General features: G+C 32.8%; 1 protein-coding gene across 5 annotated transcripts in view; it reads left to right on the plus strand.

Annotated features, from left to right (window-relative positions):
- Nep3 (M13 family metallopeptidase neprilysin 3) overlaps positions 1 to 25,560 on the plus strand; it is a 35,403-nt gene that overhangs the window by 1,064 nt on the left and 8,779 nt on the right. Inside the window, exon 1 of one of the 5 annotated variants that reach the window (XM_077432790.1) lies at positions 8,658 to 9,047. The exons of 1 other annotated variant lie outside the window; for it this stretch is intronic. In XM_077432790.1, coding sequence (XP_077288916.1) covers positions 9,027 to 9,047 — 21 coding nt within the window. In that variant the 5' untranslated portion in view covers positions 8,658 to 9,026. Of the gene's footprint in view, positions 1 to 8,657; positions 9,048 to 13,194; positions 13,528 to 25,560 lie in introns of those variants that run through there. 3 more of the 5 variants (XM_077432788.1, XM_077432789.1, XM_077432787.1) reach the window with 3 other exon arrangements.

Genomic DNA, 25,560 nt, shown 5'->3' on the forward strand with positions numbered 1-25,560 from the left:
TCTAGAACAATCGCATTTTCAAATGAATCATAACCAAAAATATTCTTATAAATTCTGGTTATTTTATTTTTGAAATCAAAACTGGTTCGATTTGGTTTTCGCTCACACAAATTATAATGGTACATCTGGTTAGATTTTAATTAGCCTACATGACTTTTTGATTAATTTTAATTTACGAGGGGGCAAGCAGTAGATTTGGCCAAACCAAGAACAACCGACAAGTTTATTCCAAAAAAACAACCACAAACTGACTTACTTTGCCCCCTCCCCCCCCCCGGAAAAAGGCTAACCCAACCTTCCTGTATTGTAGGTTTTTTTCGTCCTTACATAAAAAAAACATACGTCAAATTAAATGTTAAACTGTATCTTGCTTCATAAAACTCTTTAGTTATTATTTTGTTTCTTTTCTTTTCTGTTTTTTTGTCCATTGTGGCGCATTAGGAATTCCCGTGATGCTACAATGGTCCAAACTTTAAACAAATAAAATAAATCGTATTCTAATTTTGGCTCATTTGGTTTGCTATCAATAATGTTTTTGAGTAAACATATTTTTTTTTATTTACCAAAAATTGGTTTATTGGTTTATTTGATATATTTCTATACTTAACATTGTATTAATTTGCAAACGAATAAATGACTCAAGCCAATTGAATATAATACCGAACAAATCAATCAAATTTGTTAATCACTTGACCCGTACAATTAGTGCAAAGATTTTTACAAAGTAACGTTTATTTAAATAAAATTTTGGATGTAGTAAATTTTTGTGTACACAATGTTTCACATGGTAAAATGTTTCATAATAAGAATTGACCTCTGCCGGTCCTTAAATATTTTTAACTCAGAAGTAACAGTAGCGCGGAACAACTGACGCTAAAATAGTCATAATATTTAATACAATAATATTATTTCATAATATTTGAAATTTATTATTGATAATATAATACTATTGTATGATAATGCTAATAATCGAAAGTGTGTCATAGCGCATGAATTATTATTTTTTTTTATAATATTATATATTAGATTACTATACGGCCTTATCATTGCCAATATTAGTATGTACATATACTTGGCAAATATTTTCACCAAACTTTATCAAACATATGGCAACTAATCGAGAGCACGATATGAATATTTTCCATGATAGCCGCCGACAACCTTTTCTACGGTATAATATAAATTACGTTTTAAATTTACAAAGGCAAACTAATAGGTTTTTCACAATAGGTTCAATTTGATATTCAACACATTTTTTCATACTTGCACAGATTTTTTTTTGTTTATGTTTTTCTTTTTCGTTTTATGTTCAATAATGATTAGCACTATCCATTGTCGACACGAACAATACGAGTTCATCGTCCAATTTGAGGTTTTTGTTCAAGTATGAATATTTTCCATAGTTACAGTCATTCAATCCTTGTCAAATATGATCGTTATAGGTTTTTGAGCTCTTTTGCCCATTATGCTGTACATTAATATTAGAATAATATAATACTATGATTACTAACCAAATTAAATTCAATTGTAAAATAGAAGATGATCAGTAGATCAGTAGCTATTAAAATAGATATAAGATGTATTGTGAACGTAATTTCGTAATAATAAAAAGCATTTAAAAATCAAAATCAAAAATATGATCGTTACCGATTCAATATAATAAAGAAGTTAATTAATTTTTTTTTTAAACAATGAAACAAAAAAAGAGATACATCAAAATTTAAAACAATTTTACTAAAAAAATTTTTTGTCAAGAAAAATCTTGCCTTACAAATTTAACACTCATTATCACGGCGGAATACATTTTTGTTTTACATATTTTTCAAGAAAATTAGATATTTTGACAATCACGCAAAAAATTACAATTATAAAGTATTAAAAAAGAAGTCAATCTTTTTTAATTTTTCTTTTCTTATTACTATTCATGAAAAATATACGTAGAAAATGTACGCAATATGAATAAAATTTTAAATAAAGTACGGAAAAAATAATCCAGTAATCTATTTATCCCATTAAAATATTTTATATAAGGATGATTGCATAGTGAATCGACGCGACACGATCAGGGCCGTCAAACGCGAACTCAGGACCTATATTTGTATGTAGTTAAACAAAAATGGTGCACACAGAGAGTCACGTTTTTTTTGGATAGTTTTGCATATGTATAAAAAACGCTGGCACGCCTTGCTATGGCACCCAATCCCCCTCTTGAGTATTTTCGGTGATATTTTTCCCTGTATTCACTTACATTTTGACAGTGTTCGATATCGATGATTCCTATATTTGAAGACATGTAGGAGAAACTTGTCGGTAAAAAACCCTGCGGTGTGAGATATTCTTTTTCACCACAGGAGGCCAAGAACGCCGCCGTGCCTTGCGATTCAGTTTGTTTGCGCCTCAAATCTGGACCTTTAATGTAGGGGACTAATATTTCGGAAATAAAAAAATTACCCTTTTCAACGCCCCAAATAATGTTTAGGGAAAATTCATGCGCCGCGTTCCAAAAAGATTTTATTGTCCCTTATTGCCTTATTGCCTTTATTGCCCTTATTGCCCTTATTGTACATATTTTTGCGTAGAGATGGGTTCAGGATCCAAATGAAAGTTGCTTCACAGCATTTATTCAATGATCCGGGATGTCCACACAATACCACCGCTCACTCTAGAATAATCTGATCTACCGTGTGTACCTCCTTATAACTGACAAGTTGCACACCACAGCTTCCCCGAGTAATTTATGTATCTATTGTCTACGCACGTAAAGGTCTACCGTGAAGAGTATATTATTCTGTGAGAACCCCAACGTCCCGTTAGCCTAATCCGGGGTCTCTATTGTTCACCCACGAATGCACTTAGATAATGGATACTCTCTCTCTCGCTTTCATATTCCCTCGTTACAATATTATTTAAATGTCAAACTAAACACTCGCTAAATACGTATAACTTGCGCCGCAGATTATTTTTTCTGAAAAAGGTCCATTTATTTTTAAATAAAAAAAGCTGTTCTAAAATTAAATAGATTTCAATGTGGAATATTATTTGCTGTCGGTTTATACCTACATATGTAGTTTTTTTTATATACATATGTCAGAGTGAGATTATATTTCAAGTGAACATACATATATTTTCACTGACGTTTCAGTGAAATCATAACCAGTTACATTTTCAAGGTTGGTTTTATTCATTTAAGATCAGATTGTTAGGGTTGATATTTTCTAAGGGTTAGGATATTCCTATTCATTTAAGATTGGGTTGTTAGGGTTACATTTATAGAGTTAAACGTTGTAAATTCATTGTTTGATACATTTTCACTGCTTGAATTTGGTGAAAATATATTTTCACTTGAAATACGCTTTCAATGAATTATATTTTCACTTGAAATACGCTATTCAAGAAAATGTAACATATTATTGCTATGATTTTCTCCAGAATTTGGGTCCTTTAAGTAGCACGGGCCCTGGGATTTTGTCCTATCTCTCCTCTTCTCTCGTCAGCCCTGGACACAATAGGATTTGACAAACTTTCATCGAGGTAGCTTTAATTTAATTGGCATCAGGTAGACTACAAAAAGTTGAAACTCTTGAAATTGATTTCAATTTCATTTACATACATACTTATTTTGACATGAAGTTTTGGTGACGACAGCACGTTTTTTTAACCTCATCCGCCTTTCAAAATAGTCGACTCCGATTTTATTAATCATATATACATATGTATGTATGTATTTTCCGTTTTGGCGCAATTCTATCATCCATGGTCCATTCAAAGTCCAACGTCTCGTCCACTGGTAGCAAACTCAAAATAAACCGCACACGAATGAAATCGACGTGTTCATATTATGTATATCGTGCCATTTTATATTACATATCCAACGTAATCATCGTTAAAAGTTACGAGCTACACACCATGTAAACACGATACAATTGTCAGCTTTGGGGCCACGTTTGTTTACACGATTACGGTATATATTTTAAACGTAGTAATGGATATTCATCAATTTACCAAATTGTATGATACAGATTGCATGATCTGGAGCAAGATGCAAGTTATGTAACTACATATGTACATAGTTGGAAATAGTCGATTCTGTAAATCTTCATATGCTACATATAAAAATTTCAATGGATTCAATTTGATGTATGACTTAAAGTCTATTCATACTAGTACAGCACCACCCATATATACTAACTTGAAAAAACTGCATGCCATATATAATATTCCGTTTGTTACAGATTTTACTAACAAACTAACCAGTAGATTCTATGACAGAATCACTAATAACCATACTAACACACTTGTGAAGAGTCTCGGTGATTACAACAAAATGTCTATACCCTTCAGGTATAAACACAGATTACCTAAACTTAATCTGCTTTAGGTCATCGATTTTAGAGTCTTTTAATACTATGTATTAGATGTATTATGAGCATTTATAAGAATTTTAAATAGGTTTTTGAGATATTTTTCCTATTATGCTGTACAATTAACATTAGAATAATATAATACTATGATTACTAACAAAATTAAATTAAAATTGTAAAATAGAAAATGATCAGTAGCTATTCAAATAGATACACATATGTAAGATGTATTGTGAACATAATTTCGTAATAATAAAAAGCATTTAAAAATCAAATAAGTGAAACGTAAAAGAGGTTAGTAAAAATACTAGTACAACACGTACCGGCAACTGCACGTAATCGCAAGTACGGAAAGTAATCTTAGATACATTCTGCCCTTAAATTTTACATACATACATATACCTATATACCAGGAAGGCCTAACAGGTAAACCGCAATGCGCCTTCCTGGTCAATTCCAAACATCGATATACAATTTTTTAGAATAATTTTAACAAAGTATCATAGAGACATCTATGGATAATTATTTTTTGATAAACTAACATTTTGGAGTATTTTTTGTTTTTTGTATAAATTGTCAAATTTTGAGATGCTGAAAAACTTGCCTAATTTGCTGGAACCGTTTCCATTAAAATCAGATAAATTGGCGAACTTTGATAGCAAACAATCGACTTGGAGTCACAAACCAAGGTCTGGCCAGCAGCAACCATTGGGACTCGAACCCATGACCACTATGTTCGAAAGCATATATGCTAACCACTAATCCACGCCGCTGGTTATTATTAAATATTCATACTAAAAAGTATAAAAAGTTCTATACAATAGTCTAATCCTGATAAAGGCTTATACTAGTTCTTCATTGTGCCTGTCACACACAATCTTATATATGTATATATGTATCTTATGTATAAAACTGAAACGGTGTCTGTATTGGTTAAAGACGTTTGTGATTGGTCGGTTGTTAAATATTTTTTTTTCGATTCAAATATATATGTATAAATTTAATAAAAAAACAAATGAAGATTTTTTTTTCATGGCTTACACTTTTTACCATTTACCGAGCGAAGTCGGGTAGCACTACTAGTATGAAATAATTCAATTTATTATTTATTCATTGGGTACACCACTTTTCAGTTACTGTATTATGCACCAGTTTGCAGAGTGCTTGAGACTAGTTTCATTATTTGATCTCCCTATCAATATATTATATGTAACTATTCCTTTGTGTTGGAATGTATCCAAAGGAAAATCCTCCGTTTTTTATATGTGAAGAATCATTGGAAGCCCTCCATATATGTATATTCCTTAGTGCCTTTGTCTTAGGATCTATAGAATTTAACTCCTTGACAAGTGAAGAGATATTTTTTTAGGAAGCACTTTATGAATATACATACATACATATTAAGGGGGATATTTGGGACGCACGCTTAATCTTACGGCACGGCTTGCCTAGGTAGACTCCAGCTGTGATAAGTGTATCCTCATGCCATTCTTAATTCGTACGATCATATTATGTCGATAAGTGTCTCCTACATTTATTCAAATATGGGAATGACCGTTATCAATCACTCTCAAAGCCATGTCAATACAAGGATAAAATATCACCGAAAAAAATTCAGGCTATAATTTTTGACCTGAATTTCCATAGCATAGATCAGGCGTGCTAGCTGTTTTTTTACATGTGCAAAGCTGTATAAAAAAGGCACGTGCCTCATACCACTCTGTGTGTCTGCACCATTACAAACCTTAAATTCTGAAGGAGTTCAATTTTTTGGCTCCAGTAAATCATGCAGTTTTGCGGAATCATTATTTTTGCCGATTAAGACTAGAACTTGCCCTTCCTAGGACTATTCGACTCCTCAGCAGGCTCATTATTTACATATATCTCTTTAATGCCAGTTATTATGAGGTGGTCGAGCAGATTTTAAGACATTCATAATATTTATTATATATTTTTTTATTATTGCTATTTTTTTACCAATTGTTATTTTAATTATTTTTTTATATTATATTTCCTATGATTGATTGTTTTTTTCTTCTATATTTAAATATACTCGTATATTTATTTAACCACAACGAAGCCCTGGAGTAACCTGGGAAATCATTGTGGCATTAATTTTTTTATAAAATAAAATATGAGGTACGATATGAAAACCACAGAAAATATTTTCTCCGTGGGTGTGTATCGAACCCGGGATCTTACTACTGATAACTCGAATGCGTTTTCAATTAAATACCACTGAGCAACAACAAAAAAATTACCGAGCGGAGACTAATCGATCTTTACTAACTTTGGCCCACTAAATTTGATTATTTTCATCGATATTTGTTGCTTTCTTCCCATTTATGAAATATGAGCGTTTAAAAAATGCGCAATTTTTACTTATTTTGACTTTGACTTTGACTTTGACTCAAAATGTAGTATTGCTGTGCCGGTTTTAGTATTGGCATTAATAATCAGATGGTTTTTTTTATTTATTGTGATTTTTTATTGATTTAAAATACGTATAATTAGTTATCTAGCGAATTTTAAAAGTTAAAAAAATACATATATGTATGTATGTAGAAAAGATTTTTAAACGTGCGAGTGTGTGCGGTGCGTGTCTAGGAGCGGGGACGCGACAATTGGTGCAAGTCCAAAAGGTTCAACGACAAAATGTACCCGAAAATTAGTGCACTGACAAAATGTACCCGCGACAAAATTTTCACGCGACAAAATGTTCACGCGACAAAATGTACCCGCGACAAAATTTTCACGCGACAAAATGTTCACGCGACAAAATGTACCCGCGACAAAATGTTCACGCGACAAAATGTTCACGCGACAAAATGTTCACCGAAATAATGTTCAAGTGACAAAATGTTCAAAAATCCTAAATTTTCCTATTTTAATGGAAAAAGTAACTTTTTATTGTATTATATTTAACGATGTATATGGGACTTTTTATCGTATAGATCGCGGATGTTATTAAATTAGTATAAATTACAAGTGTTCTCAACCGCACCAACATATTCTTATTTAAATTGAGCAATTACATTTTAAGCGAATGTCACTGTGACTCATTGAATATCATTTTAAGATGTCATTGAATTAGTTTAAACGTTAGGGGTTCTTAGCCTTATCCAATATTTACTTATTTAAATTGAAAAAAAAAGCTTTTTAGGCGTCATATTCGAATTCAGTGAGTCAAATTTGGTTCGGTGATTATTGGTTCGGTGATTATAGAACGGAACATCTGGCAGCCGAAAAGTCCATCATACTAACGATAACTATCATACTACATAACAAGAACTCGAGTGCCAAATATTCCGTATTCGCGATTTTCATGGCAAACATTTTCTTATGGGCGATCGCCATGTGACTAATAATCCAATTACCGTCAAATTTAGTGTCCGCTAATTAATACGTACATATATGCTCTTTTCGTACATTTTTATCTATTATATATATATATATATATATATATATATATATATATATATATATATATATATATATATATATATATATGTATGTACATACATACATAGTATACTATATTTGATTTACCATTTTTAAATACTTTTTATTATTACGAAATTATGTTCACAATACATCTTATATCTATTTTAATAGCTACTGATCTACTGATCATTTTCTATTTTACAATTTAATTTAATTTGGTTAGTAATCATAGTATTATATTATTATAATGTTAATGTACAGCATAATAGGAAAAATATCTCATAAACCTATTTACAATGTACATATGTATTATTAGTAAAAAAAAACGATTTACATACGTTTTAAGATATTTGTTCGTATGAATATGAATTTAAAAATTTTATACTAATTACCCGATGATATTTCATCGGGCTTATCACTAATATTTTAATTAAATTAAATATATACATACATACATATATACTTAAGTCCGTTTTTCAATTTTTCATAATTTTCTCATTGTCTCATTTCAAATATCTCATTGTCACAAGAAAATGCTTTTGACAATTTTTTGCCTTCGATTATTAATATTATTATACATATGTAATGAATTTAATATAGAATTATATTAACCATAGAATTTAAACGAAAGCTCAACTATCAAACATGAATATAATACAATAATCTCCCATTGCGAATTTTAGCCGCAGATATGACGTCATCGCGTCGTTCGCAAAGCCGCAACACCATGAAACGTTGAAAACTCGATGAACACGTGCCAAATTTGATACTCGTCGGATTAACGAAAGGTTTGCGACCGCTGTGAGATAAACGTTTATTTGGATATCGGTATGTTGTAGCGCTTTTACAATTGGATAATTTCCTTCAGTCCGCCGTTGGCTTCCTTCGCGAATAGCTCAACACGGTCAATTAATCCGATTATAATACGTTCGTGCTGCTTCTGCGTGGACGGCGGTATTTTTGGACCCGAGTAATAAAAAAAATTTAACCGCCGAACGAACGTCTCGATTTCGTTCTGTTGTTCGAAAAGGTTGAACGCAACTGCATCTCATCTTCATTATTAGTACGCGTTGTTTACGACGTGTTATTGTGTTTCCTACTCTTTCTGTGATCGCTTTTCGAGTTGTGAATCTGTTTTTTTTTTGATCGTGTATTTTTTAACTGCACGTGTTCAAACATTCGGTCTGTGAAATTATGTAAATTATTTTGAATCGCGACACAATGTGTTTGGAAGATCCACTAGTGAGTATTATACCATAATTTGGTTTTGATTTTAAATTTGCGTGTGGAATTATTGATGACTTGTACTGTATGTAGTATGTATATCGATTTTTATTGTTTTATTTTAAAACAATAAAAACGGTAGTAAAACAATAAAGAACGGTAATAAAACAATAAAAATCGTTTGTAAATCAAAGATTTTAGTTTACTTTCTATTGTAATTTAAATTCTAGTATGAAAATAATCAGAGAATATTACGAATGCTAAAAACAAAAAAAATATGTAGATAATGACCGCTGGATCAGTACCTATTAGAATAAACTGAAATTTTATATATAAAAAAGCTGTTAAAAATAAAAACAAATAAATCAGGGAATTTTAGTCTGTAATCAGTGAAAAACTTAAGAATTTTTAGATGGTTTTTGGGAAGTAATATTAATATTATCAATCTACATATGAGCCGTTATAATTGAAAGTGGCATAAACTCACAATATTTAAAAATACTGGTGGCATGTAATACGTATATTTTGATTTTCCGAGATTCTGGACATTTCTGAATTAAAATAAATGATAACAAATTCTGAATTAAGTCAAATAGAAATAGTGTTTTTGGAACTGAAAATTGAACTTCCGCCACAACACATACAACGGTTCATATAAGTATATGATATATTGGGTCTACGTGACGAACCAGAATGTTAAATTACAGAAAACACAAATATCGGAAGGCAAAGATCGAAAATCGAAAGATCTTAAGTCGAAAGATCAAAAAAAGGTGCATGGTAAACGGTACATACTCACTTAATTTGCGCGAGCAGGGTACAACAGGAACAAGAGGAACAGGCTTTTCCTCCCGTATTCTGCGCGCGCACATTAATAGAGGGAGGAAAAGCCTGTTCCTCTTGTTCCTGTTGTATCCTGCTCGCGTAAATTAAGTGAGTATGTACCGTTTACCATGCACCCTTTTTTTTGATCTTTCGACTTAAGATCTTTCGATTTTCGATCTTTGCCTTCCGATATTTGCGTTTTCTGTAATTTAACATTCTGGCTCGTCCCGGAGACCGGATATATTGACAACAAAATAAAATATTTAAAACATAAATAATAATAATAATACCATTTTTTTAAATTATGCCAATTGAGTTGGTTTCTGGTATGTATTTTTCTTTAAATAAGACGATACTGCGTCAAAATTTTATAATCGAAAAATAAAAATAAACAAATTATGTATTGTGGTTTTCTCCGACAGATTTTGATGAAATGTAATTTTATTTTTTTGCGCATTTTCCCGTTTTATCTTAGATATTCAATATAATTTTAATTGAAAAAAAAAACACTAACAAGTATATGTAAGGATAACCATATTAATTTATAGAAAAAAAGTCATATGCGACGGGTTTTAAACAAATTAAACATCTGTAAAAGTTTTAGCTTAAAAGTTAAAAGCTTTTCTTCCAACTAACTTTCAAGAGATTATAATGCGAATCCCTGAACTGAAAAAGGTTGAGAATAGCTATTCAATTTATTCATTTTTTCAAATGAATGTCTAGTAAACATTATTTTTTTTCAAGTCTACGTCAGTTTAAATGTAATGCTGTCAGCGGTGACATTTATTGTCGCCATGTCAAGAGAACAATTACTATAATACATAATAATCTTCATTCAACGATATTATTTACGATATATGTAATTCAATATCCACGCAACATAATATAATAACGAGAATTTCTAGCGTTAAAACGTATTTAAATTTTGTACCATTTTTCTAAATAGTCGACCTTTGAACTCTCTAACATTGGGAATTTATGTATGTAAAGCGGTAACAAAGATAACAAATCTTTTGAATGTTAACGACTTCAAATATTGTAAGCAGTTTTTTGAATACAATCGCTCTCAATTACAGCCTGTAATTGCAATTAGCTTGCGCGTTACACACTGTGATCACTAGAGCCCGGAATCTGAAGGGGCTGTTTTTTGTTCAAAGATTGTAAATGCATTGTTAAAAGTTTGCCGAACCTTTTTTACAAAGCATTTGCAATAATTGAACAATAGGCGGCACGTTTCCGGCCCCTTCAGATTCCGACCTCTAGTAATCACTAAAGGGCGGACCGGAAGCGTGCTTTTTCCAGGAATCAGGGCGTTTTGGGTCTATTTACAAAGCTAGAGTGCAAAAAAAAAAGGTTCTTCATAAAATTGGACAAAGCACAGCGAAAAATTAACAATGAACGGCACGCTTCTGGTCCGACCTCTAGTAATTACACTGCGAGCGCCCCCGATTTCAAGCACAATCAAGAAAACAATCCATCCGTTGAATTTAAAATCGAATAAAACTAATAAAAATCTTGCAAAAACATGCAATTGGCAAACTTCCCACAATTTGCTGATGCGCGCGCGATGAAAGCACCACTTTTCACTTTGCACACAATAAAACAATCGACATCGTCTAGATTTTAGACCAGTGCGATGGAAACACTAGATTGTACTTTGAGTTTAACTAGGGTTGTCAGGTGTTCCGATTAATCGGGATTGTCACCAGTTTTATGTCTTGTGTCTCGGTGTCCCGAACAAATCTCTCGGGACGCCCAAATGTCCCGGTTTACTATGTACTTTTTAATTTCCTACAGAAGTTTTTAACTCAGAATTAACATAAACTATAAACAAAATGTCGATGTCTGGTAAAAACTGCAGCAATATTCAACAAGGAAATATTTGTCTCTGTCTTATACTTTCTGGAGAACTACATACATATGTGTAGAAGGGAGATAAAAAATGTGTATTAGGCATCAATCAATCTATGTATCTTGAATCGATAATTTTCTCATACTCGGAATAGTCACTGTCAGGACTAGATAAATGTAATAATAATAGAAGGGCCCTTACGAACAAATAATTGTTGTCAATATTACGCGGTAAGTCTATATAAATTCGCTACAACGCACAGAATACAATCGTATCAATTTACTTATAAAAATGTATTCTATGTTGTTTATTGTGTGTTTTTGAATGCATTGTGCAATTTTCACCGATGCTTGCCCATCTTGCGAGTAATATAAACAAACAGAGAAGTTTTTATCGAACATACGTCGAGCACCAAGCATCAAATACGACTGATGCTAAAATTATTTAGGATTGTCTGTGGACAATCGTCACTTGACAACAATATGACGCCTAAAGCCACTTCTATTAATATAACATTTCTCTGGTCACAACAGAAAGACTAAAAGATTTCTGTGATTTTGCTAATATTGAATATATGTAAAAATCTACTCTCACATTCAAAATCTAGGTGGCTATCACTATTACCTGCAATAGAATGCACTATTTTGAAGCTTTAAAAGCTATTTGAAGTTTTTAAAGCTATCTGAATCTTTAAAAGCTATTAGAAGCTTTAAAGGCTATTTGAAGCTTTATAAGCTATTTGAAGATTTAAAAGCTTTTTTTAGCTGAAGAAAAAGCACCAAAAACCTTATTAGATTTTTTTACTAATCCTCTCAGTGAAGTCTATCTTTGGTTTCTTCATTGTAATCTAGCGCTTTTCATTTACTTATATTAAATAAAGTAAAAATAGAAGGGAAAAAAAATCAATCATAGATATTCTAAATATTAACATTTCGATTGAAAATACATATCTATAGAAAGGAAAAAAAGCTGATTTTGGGGGGGGGGGGTGTCCCGGTTTGACTTGCATGAAATCTGAGGTAATTGGATTATTACTCACTTTGCGGTGGTCACAAAGACAATTTTTGCTATGAAAACCGAGAATGCGGAATATTTGGCACTCGAGTTTTCGTTAGTATGATAGTTATCATTAGTATGATGGACTTTTCGGCTGCCAGATGTTCCGTTATAGAGATTTTAGTGACTTTTGTGACCAATGATCACCGAACCGAAATCTGACAACCCTAGGTTAACAGGTGTTAAGCGAGCTTGCATACGCAAATGACAGCAGAACTGACTGACGTTTGTTTAATTCAAAAATAGTCGAGTTTATAACATAGAGGCATTGCGCTTTAAAATTTTTTAATGTTTTTATTACGACTGGGCCTGGTTTACGATTCGGGGCATATGGACCATTCGCGTGTATGCAATTTCTGAACAACAATCGATATACATATGTGCATACATATGTATGTACATGGTTTTGAACTGTGTCGTCGTTACCAAAGGGGCAGTCAGTTAGTAGGCTCGAATCGATCCGTCAGTTCAGGCGCCAAACCTAAAACCGACTGACGTCTCTTCACATACATACATACATATATAAATACATACATATGTATATACGCTTTATTTTCATTTTCTGTTATTATACTGCGTGTAAAGTGAAGTGAAGTTCCCGCTATTAGGTTAGATTACAGTCTGTTATTAGCTTGTAACCTTCGCTGATTACAGGCTGTAATGCCGTCGGGCAGCTCTGTGTAATTGACTGGCGCCTTAAAGCTGCATGCGAATTGTTTCATTTGGTCTGTAATGAACATGACTCGTGTCTTGAGCTTTCTACAGGTGTGTACTCAATTCATAATATAAAAATTTTAATCTCGATAACATTTATATTACAAGCTAAATTCAGATTTTATGCATGTTATTCTTTAACCCTTTGAGTGCTGACGTCTTTTCTGTTTCAAAAAATTGTTCACTATTGTCTATTTCTTACAAAAATCAAGCTGTTTTACTCTTTTGCTTTGAACAATAATGGAGCGGTATATTGTTATTTGAAAATCATCCTTCCAACGCTGATCTCTGATTATGACCCACAAGAATTAAATATGTTTCCTTAACCCTTTGAGTGCTGACGTCTTTCCTGTTGAAAGTGCGCCACGCTGAAAATTTCGCCAACATTTCCAACTAGAATTATTTAGAAATCCAATAGAAAGCAGGTATAAAAATTGTAGCTAATCCAAACAAACCATAGATAACTACCGCCGGAGTTTCGAGTTTTGTAAAAGTGTGTCTTTACTCTCTAATATATCTTGCAACAATATGAACTAAACAAAACAAGGCTATTAATGAATGTATTTTTCCAAAACTAGTTCCATCTTCTTCATGCTTGTTAAAATGTAATGCTCACGTTCTAATTGCCAAGCCACAATCTAAATTACTCAGCAGCTAGGGATTTTCATGGAGAAATTCTGCTATGGTTATAAATTCAGAAATGCCGGTGTAAACCAGTCTTTATAAGCATTGACACGGATTACCCGACCCATCTTCAATGCATTCTTTTTCAATGATACCTGGAAAGGCTTAGCGGGTAATATTCTTGTTTAGTTTTTATATACTCAAAAACAACGCCTATCGGCGTATTTCAGGCTCATATACTTGTTAGCCAAACGCTGATCGGCGTTGTTCAGCATTCAAAGGGTTGAGCAAATTCTCGAAATTGACAAATTCTGATTCCACAGCTTACATTTATTATTTAATGAATATTTAATTGGTTCAAAATGGAATTGTATTCTGATTAATATCAATTAAAATACGTAGTAACAATAGATAAAATTTCCGTGATCATGTTTTCGTGGTTTTTAAAATGTATGTGTTTGTTAGAATGTGTTCTGTGTATTTTTGAGATCATTTTATCACCGTTAATCCTACCAAAATGAAACTTAGTATTAGTTACTGAAATGCTTATGTTGCGTTGCAATTTTTTTTCAGCATTTTAGGTTGACCGGAAACTTTTCTTATCGGTTTCTTATTTTTTATAAAGTTTATAGTAGTCATCTTGTTAGTGGTTTCCGATCCAATTATCTCCTTAACCGCTAAACAAATTGGGTTTAAACGTTTTTATTTGTAATATGCAGATGAATTTCATACACTAGTATTTTTTTTTTAATGTGTATCTCAACTTGAAGTGATACTTTTACTTTAGAGAATCGAGGCTTTTTATGCTTTTATATGAAACCTTTATGCGTATTGAATTGAAATTTCATATCTATGTATGTATAAGTTTCAGCTTAATATCAAGTAACCTATTAAATTTAGTGAAGATCTGTCAACTAGAAGTGGCAGCTTACTCTTGTTCGCTTTTTCTTTTACTATTTTTTTCAAACCTTTATGTACATATGTATGTACATGTGCTCTTTCCCGGAAATAATACAGCATATCTTGTATCATTCCCAGCCATTCGCCATCCACTGCTGGATGAAGGCCTCTCTAACACACTTCCATTCATCATTGTTTTGAGCAACTCTCATCCATCTCATCCCACACATTTTTCGGATCTTATCTACTCATATTCCTTATGGCCTTCCTTGCACCCTTTTACATTCTGTCGGGTATTATTTGAGCACTTATTTCGTTTTTCTAGCTTCGTGACCAGCCCATTTCCATTTCAATTATTTCCTTTTACATAAGTCAAAAATATTGTTACCACACGATTTTCGTTCTTGTTATTACGTGGTATTTACAATGTTTATTTTATTTTAATGTAAATATTACAAAAAATTCAAAAACTTATTTAATGTAATATACACGCCCGAATAAATGAAGCGAATCTTCGTCAGTATAATTTCAATATGGTAATTTTCTTAATGTTATTAACTAATTTCAGACTGTAATGTAATAATTGTATACGATTATGTATGGCCCTATATAATAACAACTGACATATAAACTGGAATTTCATCTTGTACAATATATTGCATGCATTTATACAATTATTTCATATTGTATGTGTGTATATAGAATACCTATTGTAATTATATACATTGTATTTACTGACTATAAACAATTACGGTCATTTATTTTAAGTTATCATGCATAAATACATTGTATGTACATCCTTTACAATTTATGACAATAGTTTTTCAATTTCACAATTGACAGACTATTGATTTTTCATCAAAATCGAATCGTTAATTTTTCAAATATTATTCGGATCTGTTATTGAAGTGCATTATTGCATTTATATAATTATGCAGATTGCATTATGCAATCATTCACCGACGTTCAATTTATGCGCATAAATTGCACTCCCAATCGAAACCACGAAACTGAATTCAATGCTATTGCGTTACATTTTGTTCGGTTTTTGAAGTTTTAGTATAAATATATACATTGCGTCGGTTTGTTTATGGATCGCTATTTATGCGAATAGACATGCCTCGACCAGATACTGTTTGAATTTATTTTGTATATATGTAGATTTATCTACATCGAAAACAGCAATGCTGAAATCAGCGACGGCTATAAAAAGATTCCCAATATTTAAATCTAATATATAATTTTGAAAGAGACTTCGTATTTAAGTTTGTAAGTATTTTTGGTTGGGAATCGAAAACAAGTCAAAGTTTCTATGACGACGATTCGATTGGTTGAATATAATTTTTTTTCGATTCAAATAAATTTAATAAAAAAAACAAATGAATATTTACTATTAGATTCTATTAGATTTATATTACAAATACTGAGTGAATCCGGGTAAAACAACTAGTAAAATATAAATTAAATTCATTCATACCTATGTACATATTCGGGTCGAGATGTGTTAAATAATCTGATAAATATTGTTTCAATAATTAATCTATTAATTTTTCTGTTTCCTTTATATTAATTGTCTCTTGCGTGCGTGCGTGTCCTCGTGCCGGCATGCGTGTAAAGTGCGTGTGAATATTCGCTAACATGCTCCGTCTCTCTTTCTCCCCTTGGAATCGTGGGAAGAGTCGCGGCATATAATAATAATATTTAAAATTGAATTGATTTTTTTGAAAAAACTAAATTGGTATTTTTAATTTATTCTTATGTTAATGTCGGCCGATCAAATGCCACTAGTATGTGTATATTATACATAAATGTGCATTATTATTATTATGCAAGTGCTACTGAAATTAAATTTAAACACCGCATATATCATCGTCATTTCCAGCTATTCACCATCAACTGCTGGATGAAAGCTTCTCCAACACGCTTCCATTCGTCTCTGTTTTGCGCAACTCTCATCCATCTCACTATACACATTTTTTTTCGTCCATCTACCTTCTTTGCGGTCTTCCTTTAACCGTTTTGCATTCTCTCGGGTACCATTCTAACACTTCTTGTGTCGACCATTCGTCCATTTTTGTAGCTACACCCACCCATTTTCATTTCACTATCTCCACTATATCCACACTACCTGCTTAATTAGCTAATGGGGAGGTCTATTGTTATTTAAAGGGCATCAAGCCAACGCCGAAGTCTAGCAATTATGTGTAGTTATTTGATGCATGTTTATTCGCACTAATATTACCTTATAATATATGTAAAAACGGAAGATTTCAAAAAATAAATATTACAATTATCAAAAGTTCATAAGAATGCAGGAGATACGCCGTTAATACTGACATGAATGCATATACATGAAGGCACATTTGTATACGGACGGCTGGGTGAGTGTGTGGGGAAGGAATAACAGGGTAACGTGGGGGTTAGAGTGAGGGGGTGATGCGAATCGACCCAAGGGTTGTGCATGCTGAAACAGCTAGCGACAATGTGGTTTATGTATCAATTCCTTTCCAGAATCATTAGTTGTAATATCAATGAGCACAACACTAGTATATGTATAATAGAACTTTACCGCAGACTGGTAAATTTTAATACCGAAGAAGTGGCACACGTCATATTCGAGCGGAAGCTTCGAAACTATTTTGGTTTGATCCGAAGAAAAATGAAACTTTGATATTTGTGCGGAAAATTCGAGCGAGATGGAGTTTTTCGTTATCTTTTTTGTACACAAATCGTATTTATTAAAACACCCGATCAATATGTTTGAATTTTCTGGGTATTTTTTTAGTATCAGATTCAGCTGAATCTCGGCTTAATTTTTTAAGTATATTTTTGTCGTAACGTAGTTTGTAATTGCACTGTAATTATGTCGGAACAAGCATATTTATTTTATGTACCATCTAATTACGTACTGTAATTATATATATAATTACTATACACAAGTCTTTTGGATGCTTTATACATACATATAATAAAAAAAATTCGGGTGTGACCAACCCATGACTTTATCTATGTATTTGAGGAATATAAGAAGGTTACAAAACAAAATTCGATATTGAACTGATGACTATGATAGCGATACAAATTGAGCGCAAATGTATGGAAACTTGCACAAAACAAAAGTTCTACTTCCGGTTGTCTGATTGTGTTCAAATTTTTTTATTACTAAAAATCACTATCAGTATCATACTCATTAAATATCAAGAAGCATAAAATAATTTAAAAGGTCAAAATAAAATAATGAAATATTGTTTTAAAAAAAAATACTACTTCCGGTTTACGAATTCTGACCAAAACCCTACCAGCTCTAAGTTAGTACATAAAGGATAGAAATATAAATTTTCAGCTTAATACGTTCAGGGATGTGGACAGAGTAGTGGGCACAACATTTTTAACCTTTCTAAGAGAAAAAAATCCCACTTCCGGTTTATAAAATTTAATAATTTTTTTTTCTTTTCATCACATTGTTACTAGAATTATACTTAAATTTTTTTGTGACGAACACACATGTTTAAGGGGTCGAAAAAAATAGTGGAAGAAAAATCGAACAAGAGTAAACTGCCACTTCCGGTTCACAGATGCCTACTAAATTTTATAAATTTACACATTTGATCATGTCTAAAGTTGACGTTGGTCAGCAAGTTGATGTAGCCTACTTTGACTTTCGTAAAGCCTTTGATCAAGTCAATAATGACGCTCTTTTGATCAGGTTAGCTGAAGTGGGTTTTTCAACGCGTCTTCTTAAACTCTTTGCTTCTTATCTTAGTGATAGGAAGCAATTTGTTAGATATGGTCTTTATGAATCTCCTTCATTTTTTACTCGATCTGGTGTTACTCAGGGGTCCACTTTAGGCCCATTACTATTTACAATTCTTATTAATAACCTCCCTAGAGTTTTATGTAATGCATCATGTCTCTTGTTTGCTGACGACGTTAAATTATTTTTTGCTGTCAAGGATGAGAGGCAAGCCTCTCTCCTTCAAGCTGATATTAACGCTGTCTTGGAGTTCAGTTCTAGTTTAGGCCTTGAACTTAATTTAAACAAATGTGCAATTATGAGCTATGGACGTGCACATTCACTCTATTGTCACGGATATTCCATTAGATCCGTCTTGTTGAAGCGTGTGGAATCTATTGTCGATTTGGGTATCACTTTTGATCCTCAGCTCACCTTTCACAACCATATCAAAAAAGTCGCTGACGTTTCCTTTCGTCGACTTGGATTTGTTTTGAGATATGCAAGATTATTCTCCAATCCTTTGTCTTCTCGCTTGCTTTTCAATTCGCTTGTGAGAAGTAAGCTAGAGTATAATGCGATTGTGTGGAATCCGCATGAAGCAAATTACTCTCTGATGATTGAGAAAGTGCAAAAAGCATTTCTTCGTTTCCTATATAGGAAAGAATATGGGTATTACCCATATCTCTACCCCACTCCTTTCCTTTTGGGCATGCTTGGGTATAATTCCCTTGAACTTCGGAGAAACTTCTCATTAATTCGTTTCGTTCTCCTGCTCTTACGTGGTAATACGTCATGCCCGTTGTTGCTGGAGCAGTTGGGGCTTTATGTCCCTATTCACTATGTGCGTGGTAGACATCATCATTTGCTGGCTGTACCTCCTGCCCGCACAGTCCTTTTTCGAATGGCTCCTATTCCAAGAGCTATCCGACTTCTTAATGAAATCGTTGCTGCCGAGACTGAATGTGATATTTTCCACCTTAGTGAGCGTAAATTGTCGGAAATTACTCTAACCCATTTATCTGGTAGTCTGCGCTCATAATTGTTTTCATGATTGATTGTGATTTATGAGTGAAATTTTGATTAACTCTCTTCCATTTGGGCCTTACAGGGATGTTTTGTATTTGTAGTTGTTTCTTACATATTTATTGAAACTGGCTGTAGGTGCAAGGCATTCCTTATGCTATATTTACCCACTATGTCACCACTATTTGAGTATGATTAATGTAAATATTACAATAAAAATGTATGTACAATTCATAGATGTCTCGTTAATTGTCGAGTTTGTCAGTGTCTCGTAATTTAGCGACTTATGTATATAATAAAAAAAAATGCTGCATTGTTTGTAATTTGGCCAGGAAGGCGCATTGGGGTTTACCTGTAATGCCTTCCTGGTATGAAATAAAATAAAAATAAATAAATAAAATAAAGACGATAAACGATATATAATAATAATAATTATTATTTTTAGTTGTTTGTGTATATATATATGTTTTGTTTTTGTTATGTCTAATTTATTATTTTGTTTCTTGTCTTTTCTGTTATATTTTTGACCATTGTGGCGCATTAGGAATTCCTGTAATGCTACAACGGTCCAAACTTAAATAAATAAATAAATAAATAAATAAATAAATAACTTGGTATTAAGCTTAAACTTCTAGTTATGAAATTTCAGTTCAATAAACCAAAAAGTTGTGTGTGTGTGTGTGTCTCGAATAGGCTCCTAAGCCACTGAAGCGATTACGATGGAACTTTCAGGATTTGTTGTATGCATGTCCGGGAAGATTACTGTGAAAAAAAAAACGGGAAAAAACGGGAATGAGTGTCATTCGCTATAATTTCAAATGTTTTCGCGTCCCGACCAGAGTGTTCGCTGCCTGCGTTGTTCCGAAAAATGGGAACGGGAACGGGAACGGGAACGGGAACGGGAACGGGAACGAGAACGAGAACACTTTTTGACGTAACTATAATAAAAGTACACTTTACATAATTTCCCAAGTTCATGCATAGAATTGCTCATAAACCGAGATGAGCCTAATCGTATGATCTTCTTAATACATGTACGAGGGTAAATCAATGAGCGATGGCAATTTACCTGTAAAACTGACACTTACAGTATAAGATCATCAGAGATGATCTTGGGATCATATAGACATACATATTCTGTCATTAGACAAGATTACACGTTCGTCTATTTTGTCCAGAGAAGCTCTGTACATAATACTCGTCTATATATTTTGATTATTATAATCCAAGTGTTGAAATGTCGACTCCACTCTCCGATAGTACCAATGTTCTGCATTCAGATTCTGGTGGTCAGAAAGGGTCGAGTTATTTCCCAAGTTCAAAGAATAACGTAAGTACAATTATTTTGAATTAGTCGAGGAATGGTTTGAAATATTTAAAAGTCGCAGAACTAGTGTAAATGTTGACGACAATCTAAATCCGTGCGAGTAAACGCGATAACTTATTTTTAATACCAACAACAGATTTACACCTCGAATTCGTATTATTTATTGATAAAGTCTTTGTGATGTGTAGGTAAATATATGTATGTATACATGTGTGATTTTGAGAAAGTTTCCTTTAACGATTTTCTAATATATGTATTTCTATCTTATAATTGGTTTCGAATTGCTCCTATTGGTCGATTTACTCTAATAAATTATCAGTTAAAGTCAATGTCTTATTGTGATTGTCCTAATTGATAATCCCTTTTTTACTTGTATATTTTATACATACATATCTATATCAAAACCCGGATTAAATCTTGCCTTAAATCATGTTCAAATCACTTTTCGATGACTATCATAATTTTTATGTAACCTTTTATACACGTTTTTTTTAATGTTTTTCTTGTTTCAGTTTCATAAGCTATCAGCATGGCTCGGTGGTTCCGTTGATACTAAGCACCGAGAGGTGCCGGGTTCGATCCCGTGAACTGACCGCGATTTATTCTCAGTATAATCTTTAATGCTGCTGGTCAGACTTGGATATTTGTGACCCCAAGTCGATCGTTTCCTATCCTCTATTAAATTGGCAAAAACCATCTTACCCACTATGTCACCACTATTTGAACATGATTTCAAAAATTTATTATCTATAACATAGATGTCTCGCTAATTTTCTTATATATAATACATATTTGTATTATGCTTATACATATGTCTGTTCACAGTGACGCGTTAGAGTATTCTGTAATATTACTATGGCGAATACGTAAATAAATAAATAAGAATGCAATAAATTTCTTTCTAGAAATCCAAAATTTTTTCCCCTTTTATTATAGGAATAAGGTTTTAAGAATAGCAATATATAAATTTTACTTCGTTAATAAAATACTCACAATTATTTAATAAATAATTTGTATTAAAAGTGTTTAAAAAATTTGCTTACCTTTTTCAGGCGTTTATTTTTAATACTCTCTTATTTATTAATAACAAGGATTCAAAAAATATTTTTTAATTAAAAATACTGGATAATTCACTAACCTGATAATGAAAAGAATGCTGTATAAGAATTTTACTAATACATAATATGTATATGTTTTTATAATATGAGAATTTTTCGTAAAAATAATAAACTAACAACGTTTGGTAAATTCATTACAGTCAATTTGCAAATTTATGCAAAAACAATTTATTTTTATTTTTATAATATGTGAACAAGTAAAAGCCATGTAAATATTTACACACAGAATACAACCCTTACATCAATATCCATTCGCATCAAAAAATATGTACAATCAGTCAAAATTTACAAAATAATAAAACATTGACCAGGTTAATTGTAATCTATCGATTAGTTGTGGGTAAAAACACCATTGTGTCGTTAAAGTTTATTTTTTTATTATAAACTAGTTTTGTGCCCGTTGATATCTGAACGGCTGGTTTTGGAAAGGAATTGATACATGAACCACACCTGAGGCTATTGTCGCTAGCGGTTTCAACATGCACAGCACATTTCCCCCTCACTCCACCCCCTGTGCCGACCCCTCATTCCATCCCCGCACGCTCACCCGGTCGTTCACGTACAAATGTGCCTTATTGTACATATATGTGTTCTTGTCAGTGCTCACGGCGCAATCTCCTGCATTCTCTTGAACTTCTGATAATTTTAATATTTATTTTTTGAATTCTTCATACTTTTCCATGCAAAAAAACATGCATATATATAGCATATATATATATATATATATATATATATATATATATATATATATATATATATATATATATATATATATATATATATATATATATACACATCCCTTCTGTTTTTATATACATATATACTAGTGTTGTGCCCGTTGATTTCAACGGGCGGTTTCGGAAAGGAACTGATACACGAATTAAAATAAAGTTTATATTATACATATATCAATATAATGTAAGGTAATTTATAGGCGCGCGCGTACGTATTAATATAATAGTAAAAAGTTGAGTGCGCGCATTACTCGCTCGCCGATCCAACCCGTTCACCCGTTCGAAATGATGAATGAATGTGTGTGTCTTCGTGGATGTGTGTATGTGTGTACGCTCCCGTCGCTCGGCCTGACATTGCACATGTCAAACGCTCCACCCCCCCCCCCACTATCCCCGCATCTCCTCGACCACTTGACACTGATTGACTGTGCGCCCAAAGCCGACGAGAGGGGTGGGGGAGCCGGGGTAAAGTTCCAGGGCCTGGACTACTCGAGGGGCCCCGTATCGGGACCCAACTGACTGATATTGATATTTTATATTATTCTACATAAAAGTACATGTATTTATTTAATACTAAATATTTATTGTTTATCGATCCACATGTTCTTTGTGTCCATGTGAAATCTTACCTCATATCAAACTTTCTTATTCAATTATTTAAAAAAAATAGCAACCAACATATGTATAGGTGTTTTCTAATAGTTCTGATAGATTTTAGCATATTAAAAATATATCTATAAAATCTTTTATTTAGTTTGTTTTAGGGTCCGAAATTATTTTTCCCAGGACCCGAAATTCCTCTCGGCGGCTCTGTGTGCGCCTCTGTGACTCTGATTGGCTGTGTCTCCACGTGTCTGCCACATACGTACACACATAACGTCCCTTTTTATATATATATATTATTTTATTATATTCCAAGTGGGCGTTAAAATACTTAAACTGGCCAACTTTTTTATTATCTCCCCTATACTAATTTGACGCAATATTTCCAATACTTCATATCATAATATACCTATAGATATTCGATTTGAGCCACACTTGCAATAACAACATTCGTGCTCAATTCAAGGATCAAAAATAGATCGTTTGTTTGAACTTTCAATAGGTTAATCCGTTGCTAAAAATTCACACGCCATCGCTAATGTTTATCTATGATAGTACCTACCATCTTTCGCACTTGACCGTGAGCACGATGAACATTTTATGTAAAATAATGCATCCACTATAATATGTACAAACAATAGAAGCATTGATAAGATAGTGTAGTTCAAATATTTGAACTCATCTCCAGCTACTGAAAATAATAAGCCAAACCTTGATATCAATACGGAAAACCTCCAAAATATCACCTTTGTATTTTTTTTCCTAGTTAGATACGTAGGACTGACCTCTAGATGGTTCAGTGCCCTAGACCCAGCAATTAGTGCTCGATTCTTTTCGATGCACTTTATAGATTTTTGACTCGTTTTGACTCGTTTATCGTTCCAGTTTAAGCGTATGATGTATTGATCGATTGTGTGACGTATGCTTGTTTGCAAAAGATTGTGCATTTTTCCAATTAGCGAACCAAATTGAGCAATAACCTCCCATTTTGTACGCAATTTCCATGTCATCACTCTCCAATGTTGCGTATACATATAAATCGTTCAATTTTTTCTTCTCTTCTCTCTTCGGTATCGTTTTATGACTGTCTGAAAAAGTCTATCTGAGAGCCAATTAGTGATCGTATGTGGGAAAAGACTACTAAAATTTTTATTTAGCGAATTGCGTCAATTTTATTACCGGTCTTCGTTCTATATCTGTGAGGGTAAGACGATCGAAGGTCACGGTTTTTGTTTTCAGTGCAAAACTCGTATTGAAAAACAAACTGTATAAATCATGACTTGCTCAAAGATTTACTGATATTGACGATTTGAAATACCTTAACAGTGCTCGCGTTGATCTTTGGAATTGAACTGAAAATTTTATTAATTTTATGAAACTAATTATTTTATAGAATGACGTAACGTACATATATGTACATGTGTACGTTCAGGTCTCTTTTTATTCGATAGATATGTTCTACGCATAAAAACGCTTGGCTTGCTTAAGTAGGGGTGCGTTCTATAATTTTTAAGAAAAAGTTGGCAATGTACTGCTCATTAAAGTTTGGAAAGAAGGGATATCGCCTTATATCGCATTGTACTGGCCGCGGCCTGTGTTTGCACAAAACAAGGCCGGTTGGGCTTATCTTCCGCCTTTCTCAACACCGACGCGTACACATGTGCAATGTCGACTTGCGACAAAGCGCGGGAAACGCCGGATTTCACATCCAGCGTATGTAAACAACTAAAACAACGGTACAACATTATTGTAACGGAGTGAAAGAAGTAACAAGTGCGGTAGAGGTAGCTCATTGTTCGTGATCCATCAACCTCCCAGCTCTGAACGAAGCACGGACCAAAACCGCCATAAAAATTGGATACTCTCAAAACAAAACCCATTGGATACTCTCCGCACAGAGAGATCATTGGTCAATGGGTCGCGAGACCTCATTGGCTGTTGTATACCGGTTGTTCATACGTCAACGCTTGTAAACCAGTGGTTATTTTCGTATCCTTCAAATCGTGACCTCTTATGTTA

Source organism: Arctopsyche grandis, chromosome 6, assembly GCF_051622035.1.
Source record: "Arctopsyche grandis isolate Sample6627 chromosome 6, ASM5162203v2, whole genome shotgun sequence".
Taxonomy (NCBI): domain Eukaryota; kingdom Metazoa; phylum Arthropoda; class Insecta; order Trichoptera; family Hydropsychidae; genus Arctopsyche; species Arctopsyche grandis.